Source organism: Palaemon carinicauda, chromosome 7 (assembly GCF_036898095.1).
Source record: "Palaemon carinicauda isolate YSFRI2023 chromosome 7, ASM3689809v2, whole genome shotgun sequence".
NCBI classification, from domain to species: Eukaryota; Metazoa; Arthropoda; class Malacostraca; order Decapoda; family Palaemonidae; genus Palaemon; species Palaemon carinicauda.
This window is the reverse complement of record NC_090731.1, coordinates 96,248,650-96,271,531: the sequence shown is the minus strand read 5'-3', so window position 1 is coordinate 96,271,531 and position 22,882 is coordinate 96,248,650. Positions and strand designations below refer to the sequence as shown.

Below are 22,882 nucleotides of genomic sequence, written 5' to 3'. Positions count from 1 at the left end.
ATCGAGATCTCAACTCGTAGCGTACATGTAGGTCAAGCGGAAGTCGCTCTCTGAACATGCGTTGTCTGATTTCTGTTTCTATAAATAGACATGCTTTCCCTTCAACAGTGACAACTACTCATGTATATCGATTGAATGATGTCATGTCACAAGGTGATAGAACGAAGAGGTGAGGGTGAGAACGGGTGTAAGAAATGAGTAGCAGCTACAGTGGATATGATTGTGTTGAGGTGGTTTGGCCATGTTGAGAGAATGGAAAATGGCTGTCTGCTAAAGAAGGTGATGAATGCAAGAGTTGATGGGAGAAGTACAAGAGGAAGGCCAAGGTTTGGGTGGATGGATGGAGTCAAGAAAGCTCTGGGTGATAGGAGGATAGATGTGAGAGAGGCAAGAGTGTGTGCTAGAAATAGGAATGAATGGCGAGCGATTGTGACGCAGTTCCGGTAGGCCCTGCTGCTTCCTCCGGTGCCTTAGATGACCGCGGAGGTAGCAGCAGTAGGAGATTCAGCGTTATGAAGCTTCATCTGTGGTGGATAACGGGGGAGGGTGGACTGTGGCACCCTAGCAGTACCAGCCAAACTCGGTTGAGTTCCCTTGTCAGTCTGGGAGGAACGTAGAGAGGAGAGGTCCCCTTTTTTGTTTCATTTGTTTGATGTCAGCTACCCCCCAAAATTGGGGGAAGTGCCTTGGTATATGTATGTGATGATGTGTGTGTGTATATATATATATATATATATATATATATATATATATATATATATATATATATATATATATATATATATATATATATATATATATATATATATATACACACACACATATATATATATATATATATATATATATATATATATATATATATATATATATATATATATATATATATATATGTATATATATATATATATATATATATATATATATATATAGAGAGAGAGAGAGAGAGAGAGAGAGAGAGAGAGAGAGAGAGAGAGAGAGAGAGAGAGAGAGAGAGAGAGAGAGAGAGAATTTTACTTATAGTTAGGACACCAGCATGAAAGTTTATAAATTTAAGAGAATTTGAAGTAATATTCAGAGGAAGAAAAAGATGAGAGAGAGAGAGAAATTTAGATTCGAACTGGGGGAGCAACTTTCCTAAGTTTGAGAGCCCTCTTGCCCGTCACAATGCTTCAACATGAAAACAATATTTTATGTCAAAGTGTGATGACTTCGACAAGGCATTCGCTCATTATGAGGGAGGAGGAGGAGGTCAAGTACTATTGAAAAGCAATAAAAGAGAAATTTAGATTTGAACTGAGGGATCAGTTTTCCCATATTTGAAAGCCTTCTCACCTTTCACATGAATTAAAAAAAAAAAAAAAAAATTCCAAGTTGAAACTAAGGCATTCTCTCATTAAGAGGGTGACCAAGAGTGAAGGGATTACAAAGCCGCAAGCTCCTACGTGCCTACCCAATGCATATGGGAACAGCGGGCAACCATACAATGTAGCCAGACCCACAGGATTTCCTTAATATTGGTTATAGCAAAACAGCAATAGAAGGTAACCATATAAATGATGAGGGATTGTATTCGTGTAAGAACAAATAATTTTATTTTATATAAACATTTTATGACATTAAATCATTCCTATTTACTCAATTATTATAACAAAATCTCTATTTCACAAGGTATTATATTGCATACACAAAGTCATTACCCATAGCTCTGTTATACACAGTAGTAGGAAGAACAGTTTGCCAAACCCGATGCAATAACTGTAGTTGGTGAAGGCACTGTCTCATGCCTTGTTCTGCTCTACTTACACCATCCATGTTACAACCAATTGTATCTAAACCTGAAATTAGATAAAATAACACTTTCATTTGTAACAATCCTCTCAGGTAAGAAACATCAATAGTAAAGTTACAATTTTCAAAGACGATCTCGGCTGGAGTAAAGTTAGTAAAAATTAATGCATTTCCTGTATTACCAGAACTTATTTATAGAAAGTGATGATGGTACATCCAAAATACATACATTTCATGATAAATCACAGCACAGAGGCATTGGGGGCAGAGAGGTGCAAGTGTCAGTTAAAAAAAATCAAAGACACTTAAAGGCTACTAAGTAAGCATCACAGGGTGCAGAGAAATGGCAAAGAAAAGGAAGTTTTGAGGAGGAAAGTTGGTATAGCTACTGGAAGAGTGGAAGAGCAATTGAATGAAAGGCTAAGAACAAAAAAAAAAAAAGAAAGAAAGAAAGAAAGAAAGATTTAGGGTAATGAATGATTGAATGATTTGAAATTCTTTGGCATCCTGACATCAAAGGTCATTGACGCCGATATCGTTTATTATAAATAAAGATTAAAAGGGTATTCAATTAAAACCAGAGAAGTAAATATCTTATAAATGTTAAAAAGCATCAAGAAAACCTGTTTCTGATAAAAATTTTAAAATGCCACTAGTATTGTACAATGCGTCATGTCTAAGGATCTTGTCAAGGATGAACCAGCAATCCTGACCCAGAGCCTCAAACAGATATCTATTACTTTCTGAGCTATAAGTGGGGCTTTCAGTAAACAAATGCCTCACTGTCAAGGCTATCAAACAGTCGTCGCAATATGGTTGGTGTTGGCCAGCCAGCAGAAACTAGTGTGTCATCTGAGTGAGACCAATGTAGAGATGACAAGGAGTCATCTCCCATTTTCGGCGCATCCCATTATACCTCCAAGGGGATATATCAATAAAAATTCTCTCATCTTATTTTCAGTTAAACTATACCAATGCTGTTGCCAATTGTTATAAATTGAGTTCTTAATTGCTGGTAAAAAATCATTACAGAGAATGGGATACCTTCTTGGTCGCAACTCGGCTGCAGCACACTTTGCCAGTGAATCTGCCTCTTCATTTCCAGACACACCTACGTGTGCCGGAACCCAGCAAAATCAAACTGTTATACCTTTAAGGTCAATGATTAAAAGCCACTCTAAAATCTTTAAAACTAAAGGTTACTAAAATTAAAACCTTCCAAAGCTTGAAGGACACTTCTTGAATCACTAAAAATGCTAAAATTGCCCTCCTCTTTTAACGCTATTTTCTCAATAGCGGTTAGCAGGCCATATAATTCAGCAGTAAATATGTTAGATATTGGAGGAAGTGCACCTCTACAGTTGAAAGAACTACTTTATACTCCAAATCCAACGCCAACATCAGATTTGGAGCCATTGTTGTATATAAAAGTTCTTCAACATGTTCCATAAAAAGAGACCTAGCTTCTAATTCAGTCGTGTTTTTTTTAACACCAATAAAATATTTACCAAAGAGATATCTCTGGTAATTTCCACAAAGGGGTTGATATCATCTTAAATGGAAGAACCTTACTTCTAATTATATCAAGATTGTTTGATAATTGTTTCACCCGAAAGCAATAAGGTTGAGGAGATTTTGGGTGCAACTCAAAGTATGTTGAGTGCATTACAAGGTTTACAGTCTGAAAGGCTAAAGAATTAGGGAGTCTTTGCAACCTAAAGCAATACCGAATAATAGAAGACATTCAGTAATGATCTAAAGGAAACTCTCCAGCATCAACAAGGAGACTTGGGATAGGTGAGGTCCTAAACGCTCCTGTCGACAATCTAATATCTTTAATTGGCTTAGGGTGGCTGAAGAGTATATTTCACACCCATAACTAATTTTGGAAATAATTAAGGGCGAGTACCCTAAAGGTTTCCCTTTAGGATATCGTATATCAACAGGGGACGTATGCTTTGACACGCCACATGGCTATCTGCACCCCACACAGCGTTTACGCTTCGAGGGGGGAAAGGTGGGGAGATAACTGAGGAGCCGTTCCAAAGTTATCCTCCTACGTTACTGTTACGGTACCTCGCGACGTAAACAAACGGCAGCCATAACTGTCCGCCATATTGTGTGACGTCACGTCCGAACTCATTCCTTTCTTTGTAGCGATCTACAATGTTTGGTTTTTTCCCAGTGATCGATTTTTGTCGCCATGTCGCAACCTTCGGCCTCACCTTCTTCTGGAAAGTTGAGTACCATGTTCTTGTATTGTTTAAATAAGCTCTGGCCGTAAAGTAACAATTTTTTAGCCTTGAATCTTGTGTTTTGTGGCGGAGCTGTGCCTTGACCGGAGGCATCATGTTACGACGCCGCTGTTCGCTTCGCATGCTTTAGCTAGTTAGCCAGAACAGCCCTCCCGGTCTCATAACTAATTTAATATCATTAGTTATTTAGTCTTCATTGCTAGGAATTAATTATATTATGCCGATAGTATTCTTCAGCGAACTCAGTTAGCCGACCCCCATGCTAGTCTACTAGCCTATCCCTAGGCCCGATGCCTGGTGTTCATGTTTACTTCCTGCATGATATAATAAGTGTTCCTAGTGTTTAGTTTTAAATGAAGATATAGGCATTTTTACATACAAGATTCAGTGTTGCACATGTATTTTCGCCTTCTAGGGACCATAAAAGGGATCGGGCGTGGTCTTTCATAGACACACTCCCCTAACCCAACGTTGGGGCCCTTGTATGGTTCCTTATCTCCCCTATTACCTCCGGGTAACCTCCCTCTGGGTAGCTATGCTCACCCTAGCCCTCTTACCCAGAATAGAATTCGGGTAGGTTAGGCTAGCTTGTTCTTCCCTCCTCCCTGCCATTGTTCATGGCGTGAGATCGGACAGAACCCCAGAGTACCTATCGTTCACCCCAGTTCACCTTAAGAGAACGTCTTCTCATTAAGGTTTCAACCGAGGCTGAAGGTGGAAAGGCTCTGGTTTTCCCCCTAGACTGCACTTGGTTGGGACACGTCCCTTCCTCCCTGCAGCCTAGCGATTTGTCCTTCTCCGGCCCTCCCTAACCTAGGAGAATGGTTTTCCTGGTTTAGGTTAGGCCTCAGGGGATTCTGCTTTATTATAGTTTAGGTTAGTACACTAGTGCTGTACCTGATCTGAGCTAGCCCTCCCTAGGCAGGAGAGCGTTCTCTCCTGCCCAGTCGGGCTGGCACCCAACAGATTCCCCCACCCCTTGGGAGTGTAAGGGTTGTAACCACCCCTTCTACTCTCTCTAAGGACCCCTAACCCCCTCCCCACTCTATCCCTTTGTGTTGGCTTGCCTTCACACCTCTGTCCGCTGTCCTACAACTCCTCCTCTGGGGTGAGTGGTGGGATTAGCTGTGCTCTTCGGCTAGTTGGGCCGCTCTGCTACACTTCCCCTTCATAGCTGAACTATGGGGTAGTGCCGGCGGATGATCTCCCTCTTTGAGTGCCCTCTGATCCTCCCTTGGGTTACCACAGGCATCTAGCCGTCTGCCGGCTCCCTGCCGCCGGATGATAGGCATATTCCCTCCTATCATGAGAGCACTCTTTCCGGAGGAAGGCCGGTTGGGTATCAGGTATTACCCTTCCTTACCTTCCCTCCTTACCTTTCTCTCTCCCTATCCTGGTGCCGGTCCACTGCCGCCTCCACTTGCCGGTGCTAACCGCCGACATCTCAGGTAGCCTTCCTGCTCCATCGAATGTTGTCAGCTAAGGTTTACCAATGCCGACAGCCTGCCGGCTGCCAGATGCCGCCGTCGTGCCGGCGATCGCCTTTCTCTAGTGTCTCCTATCTCTCTGCCGCTTAACGTGTGGCCATGAATGGATTCACCACGCCGGACGGGCCTCCGTCCTGCCGGAATTACTAGCCGCGGCTTACAACCGACAAGCACCCCTCCCCCGGCTGCTGGCCCCGTGCCGGCAGTCACTATCGTGTAGCCGGATAGTCTAGCCGCTCTTTCTCTGGTATTTCATACCTTTAAACAGCGTCTATTGTATACGGTTGTACAATAAAACATTTCCAGCATACTCTGTGCTTTTTAGTGCATTCTCTTGCCGGGACCGATCCCAAAAGAAGGGGGTTTATCCTATTTTCCCCCCTCTTTCTCCCTTGGATCTGAATGACCTCAGGTCTTCACCTCTCTGTAATCAATTCCCGGTAATGGAAGCCTATGCTTCGCTCACCCAACTGGATGCTCTTCCCTCCTTTAGAACCCTACAGGTCCTAAGGAATTGACTACAGGAAAGGTCCCGGCAATTGGCTGGACGGGACTCACAAGTATGTGTCTTCCTACTTCCTTTCTAGCTCACCTATCCTGAGCTCGTAATGAAATGAATCTTATAGTTTATAAGTATCTACTTAAATCTTTCTATAAGATTAATGTAAGTCATAGCTTATGCCTTCCATGTACTCATTGTCTCTTTCTTTTATAGGAGGAGTACGTGAAGTGTGAGTGCTCCTTCTGTGGAGTTCGCCGCCCAGACTTCTACGGGCATCTGGCGTGCCGGACCCACGCCCCCTGTGTAGCAAAGAAAGGGAATCTCAAGTATTGGGATCCGCAGACCTGTTCCATCTGCAAAGGACTTCTTGATAAGGCGTTAAACAACCCTCCGTCCGCGGAGGGCAGGGACAATGCTCGAGAGAAACTGCGCAAGTGGGTGCGCGGTTTCCAAAAGAATGCCACCGGGCCTTATCTCCCCGATGAGAAGATGAGGGCCCTGCTTTTCCCAAAAGCTTTGGCAGATTCTGTGATCCCCTGGGATGAGATCCCCTGCGTTCAACTTGTGGTTGAACCTGATGTTTCGGCTGCACTCCAAAAATGTCACTTAGACGAGGTCGAGATGATGTCGGAAGTGTCCGACTACACCGAGAGGACCCTCATGGGTGAGGATCTGGAGGAAGATGCCAAAATTGGATGGAAGCCTCGACTTATTAGACTTCCATGGTAAGGCCACAACATATTGCTTCTCCATTTCAGAATATACAATGGTACTTTCAAAGTCTTCTAGAACCTTTCGATCATGTTCTTTCAATTCATGGCAGTCAATACCCACTTTATCTAAATTCCACAAAATATCCAAATCATTCTTTATATCACTATCAAATTTATGAGTAGCTTCAATTACTTCCTCGTTAGTTGCTAGCTTTAACACAGTTACCTGGGTTTCCTGCACTGGAGGGGCATTACAGGACCCTGTCACAACATATCCAAATATGGTAGGTAACAATATCAGTTTCCCAGCTTTTCTGAATCCGGGGTGTAATATGTTATAGACATTATCAATGCCTACCAACATATCAATAGGTGCTTGTTTGTCCACAGGCAGATCGAAATCCTTGTCCGCTAGACAAATTTTGGTTTTACACGTTTTCAAATTTCGTTTAACGTTGAATTTCTTAGTATAATCTGGTAATTCATCTACCACAATACAATCCATAATAATCAATCTACCCTTATAAGGTATGGAAACACTAACCGTCTCATACTCATTTACAGGTTTACTTGTCAAATAACCCCTTAAGGCAATTTTTTACGTGCCTTTAGATCTATACTGTACGTCCCTAAGTGCTGACCTTCTGATAAAGGTTCGTTCTGCACAAGTGTCCAATAATCCACGAAGGCGTACCAAATGTCCTCCTTTACCTTTTAACACAATTGTGGCTGTTGATAAAATTGACATCTGCTTGGATTTCTGACCCTGATCACTTACGGAAAGTGTTCCAACTTGCACACCATTATTATTAGGTTTATTTGCTGATTTAATTGTTGATTTACTTGGTTCGCTGGTTTGTTGTTTATCACATAATACACGATGATGTTTTAATCTGCATCCGTTTCCAAAAATTTGCTTTTCATAATCTACACTAAAGTGTTTATTCGATGCACACACAAAACATAATCGTAAAAAACCGAGACGACTCAGTTTCTTATCCCTACTGGCATGAGTTTTACACTGTGTCCACCAGTGTTCGCCTTCACACAACACACATTTTCTTGTTTGTTGAGAACTAAATTTATTCACATTTCCTTTACACTTAGGTCTAACAGATTGTGACTGATTCATTGTTAACGTAGATATTGTTGATAGAGTTCCAGGTTTATTTACATCCGCTGAGACAAAAGATCTTAGATTGTGAATTTCTTCTTCCAGATATTTCTTAAATGTGTCAAATACAAGCCAATCATCTCCACATCTGCATTTTACAGTTTCACTAACACTCTTAGGCAACTTACCATGAAGCAAAATAGTGTAGAGCTCATTCAACTCCAGATTTTCACTCTCTAATGATCTGATTGAGCATTCAAAATTTGCTCTGAATGATTGCAATGATTCTGAATCAGGAGATGGAGACTCCATTTCTAGTAATCTTCTTACTGGAACTCGCTTGATCTCATCCTTTTTCCCATATGTGGTTCGGAGATATAGCTTGTGAATAATTTGCAGCTTCCAACTTAAATCCTGAAATCAGTTTTAGAGCATCTCCTGTGAGCAAACTTTGCAGATATGAGAATTTCTGAATTAGTTCTAAATCCCCTCGCTGGTGTACCGACACATGGTATAATTCCCAAAAGGAATTCCACTCCAACACATCTCCAGTGAAATGTGGGAGATCCAATTTCGGCAATCTAACATTAGTCTTATGTGTGGTCGGAGGATTTCCAGAAGAACCGCTTCCTGATATCGCTGTGATGGCATTGATCAACTTATACCAATGTTCCCCAATTACTACTTCATACTCTGCTTGCTCTTCCACCTCTTTCATTCGCTCTTCTTCAGTGGTTAAGGCTAATATCTTTTCATTCAGATCGTGCACAGTCTTCATTTGTTTCATAATAAAATCTTTAATTGAAGACAATGTATTGACATTACCTGCAGCAATAGCAGAGTCTATCCTATTTATCCATTTGGTGATTACACCCTTGTAAACACCTTGTGACCTCACCAAAGCTTCTTTATCAGACATTTTTCCAAAGATAATTATCAAACCAGCTAAAACCAATAAATTTCCAAATTTTCAGCAATTTCAACAAACAACTGTTAATATAGAATATACAATTTCAACAATTTTTTTCATATATAACCAACCCATTAAATACAATTAATTAACACACTTCAAGAGAAATTCAATTCAAAAGTTATCAGCACAATTAGATACAACTTATAACAAATGCAATGTAAGATGCATAGTCCTTCATCCCCACTCCACTTGGTCCACTTGCGTTATTACCATTCTCCTGAATCAGCATCACTGCTGACTATCATATATTCTTCTCGCTAGTGTTTCAGAGGCTTCTTGAGTTAAATGAACTCCATCATGACCTAGATCCTTTTCAGTAAGACCATTATTAATGATATAATAACCGGTTGACTTGTGTAACCTTTGGTTCAACCTATTTCGATTTTTTCGATATTCGTTATAAATTATATATCTCAGGCTTGTACGGAGTTCTACAGTAATGATATAGAATATCTTCACTCCGTCCACATTGGAGATATCATTTCCCAGATCTATGATATTATTTCTAATATCACTTGTTGATTCAACATCTTTACTATCTATATCATTACTTCCTACAAAAAGCACAACTGCCTCTGCTTCACACCCCTTTACTTCTTCAGATGTGATACCATAACAAGTAGCACCACCTATTGAATGTGTTACAAAATAAAGGGTTCCCTCTTCTTCATCTATTTCATCAAAGGCACTTTCCATTTTCTTTACCTGGGAATGTCCTAGGATTAGCACTATGCGTTTTTCTGTTATTTTCAGTTTCATTATCTGACATTTCTACGTCTGATATCTCTATGTCCGACATTGTTAATAATTCACTAAAATGTTCACCACAGGAGAAAAATTTACCAAGTAAGGGTGTATGAAGGAACTACCTAATAATTACTTAATGCATTATGTACATTATTTTCAACAGCACAACTATATTAAATTCTTTCCCATAGAGTTTTCGTTTCAAACAACTTCAACTTAACTGCTCGGTCATTAACAAGATGGCCGCCTGTGCGACAACGTTATTTCTAATTAATGCAGAGACTAGTTTAACCCATCAATGGATTCCCGATCATTGACAAAATGGCCGCCTGTGCAACAATATTATCAATGTCGGCGCAAACTCACACAACTTGAAAATTTCACCACAGGAAAGAATCAATTTATTAACTTCACTTTCAACTATTAACGAATTGCCGAAACTCAACTACTTAACAAAACTATTATTTCCATTTTTAAATTATTTTTCAATAAAAATCACAACTAGTGGAAAATAAATTTCATACTTAAATTTTTTTAATTAGTGGCAACGATTAACACTGATCAATTCAAAATGTATAACGCATATAAAATTTTCAATCTCCTCATATGATTCACGGCAAAAAAGTATGGCGTCAACGGTTTTCTAAATTGCCAATACCAACCTAGTCATAACAACCCGACGCGACGAACACTTTTTCATAACACGCAATATTGGTAAAAACATCTATCAAACATATTCACGTATTAACACCAATATCAATGCTAAATATATACGTTATTAATCAGTATCAATCATCACCCGCAATAATCCTGGTCACGGCACCATTATATCTTTACTCAAAAGAATCCAAAATAGTAAACATATAGAATCTTCAATAAATATGGAAACTCAAACTTACCCCAATTCGGTTTACATATTACCAGGTTCTTTAACAGTTTTTCAAGGATTCTTTTCTTTTCCTTTCATTCAATAAATCGAGATATTGCGTTGTGCTTAAATTATTATTTGACAAGGAATAAAAACATTCATATTTATTACTAACCTTAACTATTCATTGTAAAATTTCCTATCCGGCAACCCGAAGTATAGTTCTATTTTACAAATGTCTGCTAGTAACGATATCTAACGTGCATGCATGCCCTTCAATATCACTAACATTACAAAACACTTATAAAATTTTGACTTAGCTTAAATCCATGATGGTAAGAACTCTCTTGGTGGTGTGTTAATTTTCCCCCTCCCCTTGAGATACCGCAGGGTAACCAAGACCCTATCTGTAACACTGGTGAGCCGGTACTAACTCGTTCTGAATTATATTACTCAAAGACGACTGAGGATCCACGCATGCGCGACCCGCATTCGTCAAAACAAACTTTAACAACTCGTTAACGATTGCTTAGAATCAAACAACTATTGAATATATTTTACCTTTCAAAAAAACTTTGACCAAAAAGAAATAGTATATTATTACAAACAATTCAATACAACAATTATAATTTTCTACGCATCTCACATTGCACAATGTTCATAATATTTCCCTTACAAAATAAAAGATAAATGACTGCTTACTGGTCTTTATAAATACACTATTGTGATTCCATCTTAGGTCACGATATGCCTAGCATATCCCACACTGACATGTTATGCATCTGTCTTCTGAGCGGCTGCTTCTTCTGTTTGATACTGAGAACATTTCCTGCTGGTTGGCTTGTGATCTTGGCTACAATTTGTGCACCTTGTAATATTAGTGCAGGTTCCATTCAGAGGATCACAACAATCGTCACAGAACTTTACGTTTTTACATACCCTAGATGGATGACCAAATTTGAAACAATTGAAGCACTGCAATGGTTTCTGTTTATACAGGCGAATTGGTATTCTCTCATTTTTTATGTATATATATGAGAGGGTAAATCATGGTCTTCAGAAGTGAAAATAATCATAGTGGTTCTGGAAATCTTATGAACCTTCTATGATTTTTTTTGGGCACATATCTAATCTTTCATCCATGCTAAAATCATATAGGGCTTTGTTAAAAATTACTCCTCTCTCATAGCTAAAATTCAAATGTGATTTGGTATCCATGAGACTTACTTCAATTTTTATATTATTTAACATAAAAGATCGTGTTCTAGATCTGGCATGAATCAAGATGGATTTCTTGTCAAATCTAGAAATGTTTATGCGCTCTGTGGTACCCACTTTCCTTCGTATTATCTTACTATATTTGAAGTAATTAAATTCTTCTGCCTTTGATGTTGCAATTGGCCACATTGGTGGTTGAGGCTTTCTTTCCAATATCGGATTTACTTGGTGTCAGTAGACTTACTCTGACACCAGTCACTAGTACAATATACATCCATGTTACCAGGAGCTGCACTGCATAGAGCTCCCAGTAATCTCAAAATTATTAACTTTTACTTTAGAAATGTCACAGACTGCTTTGAAAGCTTCCTCATGATTACTGAAGGAGATCCATGCTTCTCATTTCTCATTATTTTCTTTGAATTTCATCCGTATTTCACAAATTTTACTGTACGGTTTAAAAATCATTCTCAATGCTTCATAATGGCAATTTATTGGTATGTCACATTTGTGGATGACCTTTAATTTCCTTACATTTCTATCAAGTTTCTGAGCATTTGAAGATCAGTCCTTATTAGTGGTCTACAGAATTTTCCTTAACTAGACTAGCAGAGGTCTTCAATAGTGCCAGGGCGAGTTGGCATATCCAGGGTAGGTGGGTCGCTGTCAGCAGAATCCTTAGGAAAAAAAGGGTAATGTTTGATTTGAATTTGTTTGATTCACTTGCTCGAGAATATTAAGGTATCACACATAAGAAAGGAAATTTGCACTCTCTACTATCTGCACATTGAGAGTATACTTCCCAGATGGTCAACTCTATACCCTACCTGAAGGATAGCATCAAAACAGATAAAGAGGCACAGGTGTAAGCTGAACCCACCAGTTAGTATTGAGACCAAGAAATTATGGAATAATCCTCCCCATATCTGTACAGTCGGACCTCGTTTATCGCGTGTTCTTTCTTTGCAGTTTCGATTTTCTTGTGGCTAAGGGAGGAAAAAAAAATTCTTCGATGATTGTTTGACCAAAATTTAAGAATTTGATTTCTAATATTTGGCAACAGCATTGGGATGGCCAAAAACAATGCAATACCTTTCAAATAAAACTTCTCATAAAAATCGCGTTAAAATTCAAGCCGGAAGATGATTTCAAATGGTCTGCACTCCTTTACACTAGGAGCGATGTGCGCTAGCTCTTTCTGTACAATACTGTATATATTAACTTACTATGGTAAAAAATTACAGCTATGTCTGAAATAAACCGAATTTTGATTAAACTGGTGTTTCACTTAACTGTATCCAATACTGATGCAAGTAATATTCACCTTTTAGTATTGTATTTATAATAAAGAAAATAGAGAATTATAATTTCATGCATTGTTTACATTCAAATCAGCTGATCAACCCTGCGTAGTCCGTCGCCAACCTATATTCACTTCCACAATATTATCCAACTGAGATAACCATTCATTTTCACAGAATTACCTCACTAATAAAACCTATCATGCATATTAGTATGATATCTCTTTCACATTATTATTGTCCGTCATTTATTATTATTATACCCTTAATCCTTTTCCCAATTCCTTCCCAAATCCCTTTAGTATATTTACATTGCTCTTCCACACACACATCTACAACGTATCTTTCCAACTCTTTTCATTCTCTATATATTTTCCGATTTCATTTAATTATCTCTTTTCTAGCATTCATGTCATTTTCATCTTATCAATCATTCTAAACCCCTTTTTTATCCCTCATTCCACCTATTACCATTCCTTCTCGCATTTCCCAAATTCTTTCATTTCACTAATATAAATGAATTAGCATAGATCGGTGGAGAGGATGTGCAAGAAGAAGGAACTGTCATCATCCGCGGATTGGCTATGGCCTTCCCGTCTTGCGTCTACATGTAACGCTCCCTTAGTTGTACTTTTTGGGCTCAAGCCCTGTGGTCCTGATGGAAGGTTCCTTCAGTAGATTCCTAAGGGTATTTATGACTACAGTAGATATTCCCAGAGAATTAAACTAAAGGTTTCACAGAATTCTAACTTCTGGCTTGTACCCATAAGGTTTCCCTTTAGGATATCGTATAATAACGGGACGTATGTTTGACCCGCCACATAGCTATCTGCACCCCACATAGCGTTAACGCTTCGAGGGGGAAGTGTGGCAAGTTATGGGAGGAGCCGTTACTAAGTTCTCCTCCTTCGTTACCGTTACGGTACTCGGCGACGTCATAACCAGTCGCCATGTTGGCCGCCATCTTGGTTGACGTCACCGTTGCGCGCCTTCCTCATTCCTTCTTACGTAGCGTTTATGACCAGGTGCTTTTTCCCAGTTATTCGCCCGTAAATTCATCATGTCGCAATCTTCTGCCTCGGCTTCTTCTGGAAAGTTGAGTACCATATTCTTGTATTGTATAAATCAGCTATGGCCGTAAAGTAACGCCTTTTTATCTTAAAATACAGTGAAACCTCTACATACGATTGTCCCAACATACGAATTTTCCAACATCCGAAGTAAAATTCGACCAAATTTCTGTCTCGAAAACCGAAGTCTTGCTCCAACATACGACGTAAATCATACGCGTACGCGTGGAATTTTCTCGAAAGTGTCGATCGTAGTTTCTTGTTAACGCCGCTAGACGGCAGCATATCGGAGGGACGCCAATCGAGCGTCGCCTTGATCACTCCTCTCATCTCGTGCGCATCGTGTGGTTGTTCTCTATTCGCTCAGTTATTAACAGTGCTTTTTATCTTCCTTTTTTACGTTTTGTTTTTGTGTTTTGTAATCATGGGTCCTAAAAAGCTTAGTTTCGGTTCAGGAAATAGTGGTGAGAAAAGGAAGAAGTCAATGCTTTCATTAGAACTAAAACAAGAAATAATAGGAAAGCATGAGCGAGGTGTGTGTGTTAGTGATCTGGCTAAACAATATGGCCGGAATATGTCTACAACCTCGATGATCCTAAAACAGAAGGCAGCCATTAAAGTAGTGAAACCTTCAAAGGGGATCACGATTATTTCTAAACGTCGTAGCCCTACCCTGGAAGAGATGGAACGCCTTTTGTTAATATGGATAAAGGGCAAGGAGATTGTTGGCGATATGATCACTGAAACGATCATTTGTGAGAAGGCCAGCGCTATCTATTGTGACTTGAAGGCGGCGGGCTCTGGGGGTGACGCGGGGGAGAGTTCAACCAATCCTATGACAGAGGAATTCAAGGCGTCTCGAGGTTGGTTCCAGAAATTTAGTTAACGGACCGGGATTCATTCAGTTGTTCGGCACGGAGAAGCTTCAAGTTCGGACAACAAGACTGCTAAAGACTTTGTTAAAAAGTTCGAAAGCATCGTGGAAGAGGAAGGCTACGTAGAGCAGCAGGTTTTCAACTGTGATGAAACCGGTCTGTTTTGGAAAAAGATGACTAGTCGAACATACATTACCGCCGAAGAGAAGAAAATGCCTGGACATAAGCCTATGAAGGATCGATTGACTCTTGTGCTTTGTGCCAATGCCAGCGGGAACTGCAAAATTAAGCCTTTATTAGTTTACCATTCTGAAAACCCTAGGGCATTTAAAGCACATCGAATTAATAAAGACCTGCTACATGTTCTATGGCGTTCTAATTCTAAGGCTTGGGTCACTGGCATATTTTTGTTGAAAGGGTAAACGTAGTTTTCGGCCCTGCTGTCAAGAAGTACCTTCAGGAGAGGAATTTGCCTTTGAAGTGCTTGCTTTGTTTGGACAATGCACTCACTCACGTCCCCCCCCCCGGACTCGAAGATTATATCATCGACGAATACAAATTTATCAAAGTGTTGTATCTTCCACCGAATACCACCCCTATCTTCCAGCACATGGACCAGCAAGTCATCTCTAATTTTAAGAAGCTCTACACCAAGCACTTACTGTATTTAAGCAGTGCTTTAATGTCACGCAAAGCACCAACTTAACTTTGCGTGAATTTTTGAGGAACCATTTTAATATCATGGACTGCTTAAAGATCATAGATCAGGCTTGGGAGGGAGTAACTTGTCGGACACTGAATTCAACTTGGAAGAAGCTTTGGCCTGATTCTGTTGCTCCCAGAGATTTCGAAGGTTTTGGCCCCGAGAATGAACCTGTGCTTGCCGCCGAGGAAGACATCGAAGAGATTGTATCCCTTGGCAAGTCCATGGGTCTGGAGGTGGATGAAGATGACATCAATGAACTCGTCGATGAGCATCATGAAGAGCTCACCACCGAGGAACTCAAGGAGCTGTAAATCATGCAGCAGGATGAGTTCCAAGCGCAGTTGAGTGAGTCGGAGGAGACCAAGGAGGTAGGCCAAATCTTAGGTACGGCTGAAATAAAACAGATGTTAGCATATCATCAACACGTGGTTTTCATCGACAAGCATCACCCACAGAAACTTCAGGTTTACCCTGTAGTTGCGCAGTTCGATGATGTTTGTTTAACTCATTTTAGAAAAATTCTCAAAAGCTGTACCAAGCAACTTTCGATAGTTTCTTTAAAAAATCTACGAAACAGTCTAGTGATCATGATGATAAGAAAGAAAGTGAAGCAAAAAAAAGGAAGACAGAATCGAGTGAAAGTGATGAAAATTAAAAATAGAAAATAAGTTAGAGTAAGTTATCGTACGTTATCGCAGTCGAAGTCTCTACCTCCTCGCTGATCTTCCGTCTCCTCCTGCGTAGCAGTCCCTACACCTGCGCTGGCCTGTCGCTAAGGTAAAGTGTTAATAATAACCCCCTTTTTTGTTTTCTTTTTTTTTTATTATTATTCTTTTCTTAGATATTTCTGTATTATTCAATTGTATTAATGTTGTGTAATTATGTGTAGCAATTTATTAAGGAGTTATTATGGGCTTTTAGGCTGAGGAACGTATTAAACAAATTACAGTGTATTCTTATGGGAATATTTTAACATACGAAGCAGTTTCTGGAACGAATTAAGATCGTATGTAGAGGTATCTCTGTACCATGTTTTGTGGCGGAGCTGTGCCTTGACCAGAGGCATCATGACGTCGATGCTGTTGTTCGCTTCGCATGCTTTATTTAGTTAGCCAGAACAACCCTCCTGGTCTTATAACTAAATATCAGCATTAGTCTTCATTGCTAGGAATTAGTTATATTATGCCGACAGTATTCAATTTCAGCGAGTGTAGGTAGCCAAATTTGTATGCTAGATTGCTAACCTAGCCCCTAAGCTCGATAGCCTAGGCGTTTTTGTTTACTTTCATGCATGATATAATAAGTGTTCCTAGTGTTAATTTACGAAATGAAGATGTTAGACATTTATACATATTAGATTCAGTGATTGCACATGTTTTTCTCCTTCAAGGAAGTATACAAGGGGTTATGATGATCTAGGTAGTCAACTCCCTTACCCCTAACCTAACACTAGGGCTCTCATATACTTTCTTACCTCCCCAGTTACCTTATCTAAGGTAATCTCCTCCCTCTGAGGTAGCCTAGGCTACATCCTAGCCCTCCTTACCTTGAATCGTATTCAAGTGAGGTTAGGCTAGGATTTTCTTTCCCCACTCTTAGCCATTGTACAAGAGCTTTGAGTTTTGGACAGAACCTCAGAGTACAAGTCGTTTGCCCCCAGCTACCCCATTAGGTGAACGAACTTTTCTTTTGCCTCTGCTGGTTGGCAAAGGTGGGAGGGTTCTGCCCTTCCCCCTAGTCCACACCTGATAGGGTTACGACCCTTACTCCCTGTGGCCTAGCGACTTGTCCTACACCTGCCTTTGCTGGTCTGGGAACTTGTTCCCCTGGCCTAGGTTAGGCAGGCCATGGGATTCTGTTTTCTTATAGTTTAAGACGGTACATTAGTGCTGTGCCTTCACTGTAGTACCCTAGGCTGGAGAACGAATTCTTCCTACACCTGGGATAGTGCTGGTACGGAAACAGACACCCCCCCCCCCTTGGAGTGTTGGTGAGAGCTCACGCTTTCCCCTTCACTCCCCCTCAGGCCCCTCGTGCCCCCCCCCCCAATCCTTTAGTGATGGCCTAGCCATCACACCTCTGTCCACCGTCCTACAACTCGACCGTGTGCCGGTGGGTTGTGAGGTAGGCCCGGTCCTTTCGTTGGTTAGCCCGAACTGCTAGGCTCCCCGCATATGTAATATATATATAATTACATGTTTAAAACATATGACCTAAGAGGTCACTGTGGAAGTAGGAGAGTGTGAGAAATGCCATAGTCATGTCATAAACAGGATGCGAATGCCAAACCTCAGCAATGTAACATTTTTCATGAAGAGTAAACACAACCAAGCCGTGAGAAAGAGTTGTCTCTTGAACGGAACTAAGTACCTTCCGGTATTAATGTTGTGTTTACAATAAATCATTAAGTGCTGAAATAACTAATTAAACTTTAACATCGATATGGATATTTGTAGTAGTTCTTACTTTGATGTCATACGGAATGGTCATCCGACCAAACCATCTATACTCCTGTGATGGAGATGTTAATAACTGTTTTTGAAGAATAAACTATTTTAAAGTTAACTTACCTAGACTTACTTGAAGATGTAACATACCAAGTCTAATATACAACACATTGAAGATGACATTTGATGGGAACCCGAATGTGTGTTAATAACAGTATTACACCAATAAATGGTGGCAGCGGATAAAACTCTAAGAACCAGAGAAAGATCTTCAAGAAATCAACAGTAATGAATCTACAATTTTGACTAAGTATCTACATCCACCAAAGAAATGAAAACATTTAATACCAACAAATAAATGTTATACAAACTGAAGAACTGGATCTTCAATCAACATCCTAAGAAAACCAAGAACTGACATTCAACGTTTACTAAACATTGAAGAAACATATCCAGGAAGCCCTACATTCAACGGAAATCGGACCGAAAACATTCACCCAAACATCAATAAGAAGAAACAATCCAGTGAGAGAGAGAGGAAATGACGACATCACCCTACGCCCATATAAACCGAAGCCAAGTACATTTCTTTATTCATTTCAGTTTTAGACAGTGAAGTGTAGTTATCACAAGTCAATCGTCCATTATTGCTGGGGTGAGTTGTTTGCTAATAAAGAAATAATATACGCGACCCAACAGAATTCTCATTCACCCGTAATATTATCTTGCACGCAATCTATCGAGCCGCACGTAACTTCAAATTTAATAGTGCAAATAAAGAAAACGTTACCGGGATCTGAAATATTAATCCTTTCCGACACTTTGAAAACTAACGGATTGTCCGTCACACAAGCTATTTATACAGTAGGCTCACATCAACAATGTAATATTGAAGTCTGTAATCATTTAAATACCACTTTAGTAATTCACAAAAATCAACATATCTTGGATGTAGAAGTTTATAAACATCGTATTCTTACCGTTGCTGAAATCAATCACGCTCAATCAGTTGCGGATGAATCACTTTTGCAATCTATTAAAAATAAAATTAGTAAAGACATTCAAGAAGAAGAAATTCAGCAGAAATTTTTTGGACTTTTAACTGAGTATCATGATGTTTTTTTCCAATACGGATGGATCCTAATGAAATGATACATATGTCAAAATGTAGCTCTGATAGAGCGGAATACATATACATAGGAAACCACGGTGTGGCGAAAGGAGAATTCAAATAAATGAGAAGTTTGTTGATTTTATGGACGACGAAGGGAGCGGTGTCCTTACAATATATATATATATATAGATATATATATATATATATATATATATATATATATATATATATATATATATATATATATATATATATAGACATATATATATATATATATATATATATATATATATATATATATATATATATATATAGATATATATATATATATATATATATATATATATATATATATATATATATATATATATATATATATATATAGATATAGATATATAGATATATATATATATATATATATATATATATATATATATATATATATATATATATATATATATATATATATATATATATATATATATATATATATATATATATATATATATATATATATATATATATATATATATATATATATACAGTAGGGTCCTGAATTATGCGTGTTCGAATTATACGATTCCCCTTTTATGCGACCTCTATTTTTCAAAAATAAATTTTCTGTATCTGCGAAACTGTTCAAAGTCTGCGAGTCAAGCACTATAAAATGTATCAAATCTATTGTCTTTCTAAGCATATTGGTAGCCCTAAATACGGTGATTTATAATAAATTTTACAAAACAATATTAATATTACATCTTATTAACATAATTTCATAATGAATAGCCTATTTAAGGATAAAATTCCACATCAACAATGAAATCAACTGTTAACTGTGCGAGTCCAGCTGACAAAATGTAAACAGAATTGTGGTTACGTTCTCGGCAATCATTATCTTTCTCCAACCTTACGATAATTGTAATGGTAGTGTTAATGATGGTATATTAAAGCATTATTTTTGTTTAGTACAGTATATATAAAAGCCTTATTTTTCCCTCCGGGCGTTCAAGGTTTTCACGAGTAGACTGGGTTCGTTTATTGGCAGTGAATAGCCTAAACTATGGTAACGAGCCGGCAATATTTTGTCATATTTTAAACAGTACACATTTGATTTGCAAAGATTAGTTTTGTAGAGTAGACGGTAAAATAAAAATCTCCCTCTCTCTCTCTCTCTCTTAGAGAGAGAGAGAGAGAAATTTAATGGCAGAAATCCTCTCTCTCTCTCTCTCTCTCTCTCTCTCGAATTTCTGCCATCAAATCTCTCTCTCTCTCTCTCTCTCTCTCTCTCTCTCTCTCTCCGTAAGAAATAAAACCCTAGTTAACATATGGCAACTTGGGTTTAAGAATGAAATTAACATGACAATTGTGGCGATCAATTCCTCGCTTCAGGAGGTACACGAAACAAAAACACAGCACTCGATTACAACAGCTGATTCTCTCTCTCTCTCTCTCTCTCTCTCTCTCTCTCTCTCTCTCTCTCTCTCTCTCTCGTGTTATACAATACTTACAAATAGATGAAGAAACCAAAATCGGTTTTCTTAAAGTGTCAATTAAATACAAAACAAAAAAATTATACCGTGTATACACCCATTTCAATCATAGCTTAAAATACGGTATCCGATTTCGTCAGCAAACCACTATTTTTAGGAAACGCCATTCTATTCCAGAAAATTTTTACTCTTTAAATAGTCAATTGCGCTATAATAAAACATGTACTTGGGTTTTTAAATTTCGGGTGTGTTTTAAAAATCGAGTACTGTATTGCTGACTTCTTTTTGTTTTACTTTTGGCTGTGATTAGATCAGCTGATGTCTAGCTTCCGCTCTCACGAATATGTGCGTACAAATACGTTAACAAAGAATTGTTTACACCATTTCTTAATTTATTCAAACCATCAATACAGTTAATATTACATAAGGACCAATGTGATATAAACTATATTTATTGTTTAGTACATTTAAAACCATCCATCTCTCTCTCTCTCTCTCTCTCTCTCACATCGAACGTAATAGCGGTAACCTAATTGTTCGATGACTTTAAAAATAGGCCTAGTACTTTCTTCTTTTACCATTTTTGCATATGGTTTTCCTAACTGAAGTTAGGAAAAGTATTTTGGATATGGAAAGGACAATTATCTTTCGTAACAGTTTAGAATTATCGTAAATTATCATTCTGTCATTAGCGGCAGTTTGCTATTGTGGATTAAACGCATAAGGAAAAAAAAAAGGTTTCCAGCTTTGCTATGAATTTAGGAATTTATATGGATACGGTAAGTAAAATATTTGTAATAACAATGTTTACTAAATGTTTGTAATATCATTTTTGGGCTCAAGCCATGGCGTCCTGATGGAAGGTTCCTTTTTGGTAGCTTCCTTGGGTATATCACTACTAAATATTCCCAGAGAATTTAACCACAGGTTATCACAGAATTCTAACTTCTAGAGCAAGTATCCTAAAGGTTTCCCTTTTAAGACATCGTATATCAACATGGGACGCATGTTTAACGCGCCACATAGCTATCTACACCCCAAACAGAGTTAACACTTCGGTGTGTAAGGGCGGAGAATAGCTGGGGAGCCGTTCCACAGCTAATCTCGTTCGTGGCTACTTTTGGTACTCGAGACGTAAACAAACGGGCGCCATTGCTAAATGACGTCACGTCCGTCCTTATCCTTCTTCTAGTAGCTTGCCTTGCTAAGACGGATTTTCCCTTACGCATTTTCATCAACCTGCATCTTCGTCATGTCGCTACCTTCGGCCTCGCCTTCTTCTGGAAAGTTGAGTACAAGGTTCCAATATTGTTTAAATAAGCTCTGACCGTATTACTTTTCGAGATATTTGATGTTTTGTGGCAGAGCTGTGCCTCCACCGGACCGGCCATTTTATGGCGTCGCTGTTGATTTTGCATGCCTTATTTAGATAGCCTCAACAGCTTTTTTCCGGTCTCATTAACTAATCGATACTATTAGTTATTTAGTCTTCATAACTAGGAACTTTTATATCGTGTTTTGACGCTCGTTTATCGGTCATCACCTGACCCCATACCAGTTGGCTAGTATAGCCCCTAGGCCAGAGCGCCTATATCAGTGTTCATGCATGATTTTATCAGTGATCCTAGGTTACTTATGAAGATAGTGGCATTATTTTACAATACTATTGACTGTGATGCAAGTGTTTTTCGCCTTCAGGGACCATATAGGGGACAGGTTAGATAGTGTATCTTTCTAACCTAACCTACCAGTAGGACCCCTATATGCTTCCTTCCCCCCCTGCCTTAGGGCTCCCCCTCTGTGTAGTCTTGCTCCCCCCCCTTACCTTACCTTCCTTATCCTTATTTTTTGTTTGGGTTCCCCCAGGTCCCTCAGTGTGAGGCACCTCATATATCCACCAGAGAGTTGCTAATGCATCTTCCGGTGTATTTTGCATCTTCCAGTCTTGGATGGTCTGGGATGCATCTTAGGTATTTATCGAGCTGATTCTTAAACACATCTACACTCACCCCTGATATGTTTCTTAGATGAGCTGGCAGCACATTAAATAGTCGCTGCATTATCGATGCTGGTGCGTAGTGGATTAATGTCCTGTGCGCCTTTCTCAGTTTACCTGGAATGCTTTTTGGCACTATTAATCTACCTCGGCTTGCTCTTTCTGATATTTTAAGCTCCATGATGTTTTCAGCAATTCCTTCTATTTGCTTCCAT

General features: G+C 38.9%; 1 protein-coding gene across 1 annotated transcript in view; it reads right to left on the bottom strand.

Annotated features, from left to right (window-relative positions):
• Positions 1-22,882, bottom strand: part of Zw10 (Zeste-white 10) — a 648,851-nt gene that overhangs the window by 95,554 nt on the left and 530,415 nt on the right. The window contains exon 11 of the mRNA XM_068376802.1: positions 1,701-1,838. Coding sequence (XP_068232903.1) covers positions 1,701-1,838 — 138 coding nt within the window. The remainder of the gene's footprint in view (positions 1-1,700; positions 1,839-22,882) is intronic.